Source organism: Danio rerio, chromosome 25, assembly GCF_052040795.2.
Source record: "Danio rerio strain M-AB ecotype USA chromosome 25, GRCz13ab, whole genome shotgun sequence".
NCBI classification, from domain to species: domain Eukaryota; kingdom Metazoa; phylum Chordata; class Actinopteri; order Cypriniformes; family Danionidae; genus Danio; species Danio rerio.
Genome location: NC_141045.1, coordinates 34,972,019 through 34,980,030, shown reverse-complemented (window position 1 = coordinate 34,980,030; position 8,012 = coordinate 34,972,019). Strand labels below are relative to the sequence as shown.

Here is an 8,012-nt window from a genome sequence, read left to right as displayed (position 1 = left end):
CTGATCTACTAGGATTTTCACGCACAACCATCTCTACTAGACTGGTCCGCGCTGATAGAAAGGCAACGGTAACTCAAATAAGCACTCGTTACAACCGAGGTCTGCAGAAGAGCATCTCTAAATGCAAAACATGGTCAACCTTGAGGCGGATGGGCTACAGCAGCAGAAGACCACACCGGGTGCCACTCCTGTCAGCTGAGAACAGGACACAGAGGCTACAATTCACACAGGCTCAACAAAATTGGACAATAGAAGATTGGAGAAACGTTGCCTGGTCTGATGAGTCTATTTCTGCTGCAACATTCGGATGGTAGGGTCAGAATTTGGCATCAACAGCATGAAAGCATGGCTCCATCCTGCCTTGTATCAATGGTTCAGGCTGGTGGTGGTGTAATGGTGTGGGGGATATTTTCTTGGCACACTTTGGGCCCATTAGTGCCAATTGAGCATCGTGTCAACACCACAGCCCACCTGAGAATTGTTGCTGACCATGTCTATCCCTTTATGGCCACAGTGTACCCATCTTCTGATGGCTACCTCCAGCAGGATAACGTGCCCTGACTGGAGCAAAATCTCTGAGGAATATGTCCAGTACCTTGTTGAATCTATGCCACAAAGGATTAAGGCAGTTCTGAAGGCAAAAGGGGTCCAACATAGTACTACTTAGGTGTACCTAATAAAGTGGCCAGTGTGTGTAGTTTTGTATAATAATCTATAAATAAAAAGAAGTTTAAATTACAACTTTTTTAAATTAGAAAGAATCTATCTATCTATCTATCTGTCTGTCTGTCTGTCTGTCCGTCCGTCCGTCCGTCCGTCTGTTTCATTACATATTTTTATATTATACTCGTATTATTAATGTTATTTTATTTATTGTTGTTTATTCATTTGTTTTTACAATTTAAAAATGATTTTATACACATGTAAATGCCATTAATAAATTAATGCAATATATATATATATATACTGTTTCACTTATCCATTTTATGTAAAAACACAACTAATTAATAAAATCAAATTTAAAATCAATTATGTTTTTACTATTTTTAATTATTTGTTTATTTGTTTTTACATTCAGAACACCTTTACAAGCACCATTACTCAATCAGTAAATGTATACACATGCGTTTCGGAAATTTTTAAGTGAAAATGCGTAATTTTAGTTATAAAAGTAATTAATAAATCATTTGATTGATGTTTTAATCTATATTGTTGTTACTATTTGATCAATAAATTTATTTATAATATTTATTTATTAAAAAGTTCGTAATTACTTATAATAAGACAAATACGGCATATTAATATGATCCTATTCAAAACCGTTAATCAGACTGAGGAGCTCGTGATTCGAATACTGCGTCATTAACGGACATAACGAACATCATTAGATTATCACCGATCATAAAAAGTGGATAATAACAAATATATGTTCATCTTGGACTTGCTTACATGTTATTTAACACTTAACGTAATTGTTTTGCTCTGTATTCCGCAAACTGCTCCTGTGTGTGTGTGCGTGAGCGCGTATGTGTGTGCGCGCACGCGGGTGCTTGAGTGCGTGAGCGCGAGAAAGAGGAGGTTGTTTCTGTGGACCTGGACGGTGTTTTTTCTGCTTAATTTCTCACGGAAATGTTACTCCACCTTGTCTCCGTTGCAGAGCCATAAGTGAATGGATGGAGCATGTTTTCGGTAAGCACTGTATTATTGTTATTATTTACGTGGATATGTGTGAATGAGCTGTAGTGATGATATACACCGCAGTTACAGCAAATACGACTGCCTGACGGGAGCGTGTGTCATTCAGGGTAATAACATGGCCTTATATTTTATCTATTCTAGTGAAAATATCATGTATAAAATGCCTATTTGTTTTACTCGTCGGTCTTATTATTCACCTAAATGCCACTTAAGGCTGTTTAATTGACTATAGGCGTTCCTCTATTGGGATGTTGGGTGCAACTGAGGTTACAGTTGAGATCTCATCCTCAATTTGGTCATTAAATAAAGGTACTTTATAATGTGTTCACACTGTTTGTGATCATATATGATTTAAACTTTAATATTTTATGTGACAAATCATTTTATATGAAGGGATAAATATAACATTGCTATTTAAAATAAATATAGTGTTGTAATGTTATTACAAATAATACATACAGTTCATTGGCACCAGTTTAATACATTAATATGTTTTATAAATAATTGAAATTATAATTAAACTAAATATATTGTTGTTGTTACCTGGTATAATTCATATTATTATTAAAACATCGTCATTCTTATGTACAATAATAATGTAATAATAATTTATTGTAATGTTGTTGTTATTATAAATCATATACTCATGCATCAATATACTATCCAAAACATAACATTATACATATTATTTACCAAAATGTCTTATTGTATTGTGTTATCATATCAGCTTTCTATAGTAATGCATCACCATATTACGTATTGTATATATATATATATATATATATATATATATATATATATATATATATATATATATATATATATATATGTAAACAATATTTATATTTAATATAAACGATAGCATATATTGTTATATAATATTAAATAATTAGAAATAATATTTCTATTATATCATAATATTTGTATGATTATTAATATTATTATTGTTATTAATATATTTATTATTCTAATTGTATTATTTATAATATATATTTATTATTATTATTATTATTATTATTATTATTTGTTTTTATAGTTTTTTATTCCTGCATCAATTTAGTATGCAAAATACAACATTACTAATTATTTAATAAAATTTACTATTTTATTTATTTCTTTAAGATTAAATTTTCAGATTTTTGTCACAGTTAACAAACAAAAGTAAAAGAGAAAATAAAAGTACCAATAGAAAATTAATAAAAATATATAACAGTACAAACTGATTTAAAAAATAAAAATAATCCACACTATAACCCTCTTATTGTGCAACACACAATATATGATGTACTTCATAATTTAAACTTTAATATTTTATGTGACAAATAATTTCAAATGAAGGTTTTAATATTGAATTTCTATTTAAAATAAATACAGTGTTGTGATATTAATATAGATATTACATATAGTTCAGTGTCTTCAACATATTACATTATTATGTTTTATATATTATTTAAAATATAATAAAAACTAAATATATTGTTGTTACCTGCTATTAAATATTATTATAACATCGTAATTTTTAGGTACAATAATAATGTAATACTTTATTGTAATGTTGCTGTTGTTGTTATTATAAATCATATACTCATGCATCAATATACTATGCAAAACATAACATTATACATATTATTTAACTACATTTTTTTATTGTGTTATTAGCTTTCTATAGTTTATAGCTTTCATATTTCTGTTATCTTAATATTACATAATTAGAAAAAATATATAATATTTTTATTATTAATATTATCATTGATATTAAAATATTTATTATTCTATTTGTATTATTATTTGTAATATATAATTTTTTTTATTATTTATTTTTTATGGTTTTTAGTCCTTCATCAATTTAGTGTGCAAAACATAACATTACAAATTATTTAATAAGGTGTACTATTTTATTTATTTCTTTAAGATTTATTTATCAGATTTTTGTCACTGTTAACAAACAAAAGTAAAAGAGAAAATGAAATTACCAATAGAAAATTATTAAAAATATATAACAGTACAAACTGATTAAAAAATAAATAAACCACACTATAACCCTCTTATTGTGCAACACACAATATATGATGTGCATAAACAATATGATGTGCATTCATTTTACAAATTAAGCAAATAAACAAGTCAATACATAATCAATTTATTTATTATTATTGTTTTTTGTCCAGCAGTCGTGTTGGGTCAGTAAGTCAAATGCCTGCTGACTTTCACAACCGCTGTACATCTTTTCTTTTAACTACCAGTTCAGGTAGTCTTAAATGTGAAGATGCCAGAAATGTTTGTTTCAGTGATATTTCTCTGGTGTTTATTTTCAACACATACCTTCCCACACACAAAACAAGTGCATCACAGCTGCACTCAGTGTAATGTCCCACCAAGCCTTCACAGCATTGGTCACAAATCATCATGTAATGTAAAGCTAGCATATGGAAGGACGCCGCAGCCATGCAGCTCACCTGTGCTGATGGCATGCATGCAGCGCTGCAGTTTTCCCCCAGGAGACAGTGTGTGTTTCCAGAGAACGGACGGGTTTCCTGGCTGCGCCTCCGCTGGGTCCTCATTAGGACGATGTGGGGGAAGATACACGCTCTGCGTCAGACATTAAAAAAACAGTAAGAACTAAAAGACAATTATACTGCGCTGCGTGACCCACATGATCTGATCATCTGCGATGCTTTCCAGCACAAGTAAACAAGCTTTTAAGATCTACAGTATAGCTGTAGGGGAGCGTTTTGTTTGGGATATCACCATTTATCTGCCACTTTGTTTACTCGGAACTCAATCAGATCACGATGAGATTATATTGTGCTGAAATGTATAGTATTATCTCGTCTGAAACTGTTACAAAATAAATGGTTGATGAGGATTTACATAACTCCAGTTTTATTGCATAAATATAATGAAAATATTCCAGACACTTGCTCGAGATCTAGGGACCTTAAAGGAACGTTGTATCACTGTATATGGGAATGTAGAGGAATACAGAACTTTTGGAATGGTGTGAAAGAAATTATAGAAAATATTCTTGAGGTTAACATAGCAATGTCTCCTTTAATTTTTTTTATCTCATTTATATGCCAAGGAGATTAAGTTTAAAAAGACGGAGCATATATTTATGAATGCGTGTATTCTACAAGCGAAACGGCTTATTTCTTTAAATTGGAAAAGTATATGTGCACTAACTATAGGCTGTTGGCTGAAAGAGATGGTAACAAACATGACAATGGAAAAATGACTTATATGATAAAAATAGATGCATCATGCAGAGTTTGGGGACCTTTTTACGCTGTTTTTAAAAGGTGGTGGATTTGTAAATGTTTTACTAGAAGATTATTAACAGAGGTGATATTGTATTCTGATGTAAAATACCGAGAAGCCTTTGGTTTTGTTTTGTTTTGTTTTTTCATTTGTTTGGTTTGTGTTGGATCTGACACATGGAAATGTGTATTTACATGTTAAAATCTGAAAAAGGAATTGGGAAAAAAGGTAATGTATTTGACTTACTTATTTTTGTGGTGGTGTTTTTCAGAGAAACCCTTAGGACCCGTCGGAGATGGCCTGGTGTTATGGCAATCTGGAAGAAGGACGTTCATATTGGTTAGTGCAGACTCTAAAGGAGTATTAACATATCTAAATACACACATGTGCATGCATTGTTTGGAAATTAAACACAGCAAAGAATGTTTTTCTCGAACTGTAAAAAATGATGGGTTGCACACAGTGTTGTCCTTAATTGTTTTTGTTGTCCAAAAAAAACCCTCAAGAATTGTGCTGATTCAGCTCATTTTAAATAAGCAGTTAAAAGTACAAGCAGCAAAAAAAATATTTATTTATTCATTTTTAGTCCAAATAAAGGATTCGAGAAGAATTTGATTTAGATTAAATCAAGAAAATAAATCAAGAAGCATTTTCTAGACAAGTAAAATACATTATTTTCTTCTAAGAAATAGCAGGTGAAAATTAAGTGAGTTTTCTGTTAATACAATCTAAATATTGTCAAATAATCTAATTGTCAGTTTAAAATAAGTGTATTTTACTCACCCCACTGGAAAATACTTGACCTTGTTTTAAGGAAAAACTAAAGCTTTACTTAAACTTAATTTCACCTTATTATTTCTGTAAACAAAACAACATTTTATTTTATTATTAATAATAATATAATAATTTCTTACATTTATATGGCACTTTTCTGGAAACTCAAAGCACTATACACATTTTTTGGGGGGAATCTCCTCATCCATCACCAGTGCGCAACATTCACCTGGGTGACTCGATGGCAGCCATATTGTGCCAGACCGCACACCACACACCAGCTGATTGGTGAAGAGGAGAAAGACTAAAGCCAATTATAATATGGGGATGGCTAGGAGGTCATGTTGGACGTAGGCCAGTGGGCAAATTATGCTAGGATGCTTGGGTTAAACCCCAACTGTTTTTTGAAGGACATCCTGGGATGTCCACATAGAGTCATGACCTCGGTTTAACTTCTCATCCGAAAGACGGTGCTCACTGAGCAGTATAGAGTCCCCTTCACTATACTAGGGCGTTAGGACACACAGAGACCGCAGGTTGAGTGCCCCCTGTTGGCCTCACTAACACCACTTCCTGCCTGGATCGCCAACTTATCCAGCTTATGTTTTACGCAACGGATGCCCTTCCAGCTACAACCCAGTACTGGGAAACACCCATTCACTCTCACATGCACACACATATACTACAGGCACTTTAGTTGACCCAATTCACTGTAGCACATGGTGTTTGGACTGTGGGGGAAACCAGAGCATCTGGAGAAACATGCAAACTCCACACAGAAATGCCAACTGACCCAACCAGCGACCTTCTTGTTGTGAGGTGAGCCACTGTGCCACTGATTTGGCTTCAGTACTGGCTAATCTAATATATATGCACAAATATAATATTGTAAAGCGTCCTATAGAAAATCTGAATTTAAAAGAGAGATTTGTGAGGGATGTACTCATATATACTGAGCACTGTATATTACATAGAACAGGGGTTCTCAACTGGTTTGACCATGGAACCCACATTTTTACATGGTCAAATTTTTAGGAACTATTATACAATTTTAGGAATTATTATTAATTTGTATTTATTTGTTAACATAAACAAGTTGTGACAGATACATCATAAGAAATTCACCAAGACTTACAAATAAACACTATTTTATTGCTGTCATTATTGATCCATTATATAAAGTTCGCTTTAAACGGTTTGTTAAATATGAGACGCAATATCTTTCCACATTTGTTGTGAGCTGCTGGCTCAACGCAATCTCACGGAAATTCGTAACTTTTTGCTTTAGTGACTAATTCGTATAAATTTGTACGATCTAATTCGTACAATTTAATACGATTTACTCATCACCCAATGACGGTTGGGGTTAGGGGTGGGATTGGGTGCCACACTTCCTTTTTAAAATCGTACATTTTCGTACTACTGAACTTGTACGAATTCGTACGAGTTAGCCACTTAACTGACAAAATGTAAAATACTTTGTTTCCTCGTGAGATCAGGCTGTCTGTGCTGACACATAGGCATTGGTAGCTCCGCCCTCTTTTGAAAAGAGCATAATCTCATTTGAATTTAAAGCGGCAGAAATTCACAAAATGGATCAAATTATAGAAATATTACAAAGCAAAAACCACAAATACTGTTAATAATAAATTTTTGATCGAACATGTTGTCTGGTTTCTAAATGTTGTTTTAATTTAGAAGGTTTCATGCTCTCTTATGAGAGCACCTCACTACATGTGACACTGAGGCTTTAAGTCTTTTTTGTCGTCAATATATATCTATACTTTCCATATTTGGGGTCGTACTTGGTCTTCGACATATTTATTGCAATAATTAAATGAAATTTCACATGTTAAACAGTAGGGTTGTCGCGCACGCATTTCAAAATAAAAGCCAGGTATAAGCAAAATAAGTAAAAAATGTAACTTTTGTTGTTTTGTTTGACCACACACTCCGCGACCCACAGAAAATGCAACCCACCAGTTGAGAAAAACTGATATAGAACACCTCTTTTGCTTCATATTAAAATAAATGCTAATAACATTTCAATATGATTTAAACATTTAGCATTTTTCTTATCGTTTTTGTAGTGAAATGAATGCTTTCTCTAAGGCCGTTACTTCTCTTTAACAGTAACCTACACTGAAACCTAGTCGCATGATCAACTGTAGACACTACAAACCACCGGACAACTGCAGTGTTTAGCAGTTCAACAGATCAAATCCGCCACAACAAAAGACCAGCTCTCATACTTAAGTTCTGCGTTTAATGCTTATTGTTAG

At 32.5% G+C, this 8,012-nt stretch overlaps 1 protein-coding gene across 23 annotated transcripts in view; it reads left to right on the top strand.

Annotated features, from left to right (window-relative positions):
• Positions 1-1,552: 1,552 nt before the first annotated feature.
• atp8b4 (ATPase phospholipid transporting 8B4) overlaps positions 1,553-8,012 on the top strand; it is a 75,381-nt gene continuing 68,921 nt past the window's right edge. For all 23 annotated transcript variants that reach the window (XR_015526662.1, XR_015526680.1, XR_015526672.1 and 20 more), the window contains exons 1-2: positions 1,553-1,689; positions 5,228-5,295. Coding sequence is in view for 1 of the 23 variants with exons in the window: in XM_087312535.1 (XP_087168661.1) it covers positions 1,670-1,689; positions 5,228-5,295 (88 nt within the window). In the remaining 22 variants the exon portion in view is untranslated. The remainder of the gene's footprint in view (positions 1,690-5,227; positions 5,296-8,012) is intronic.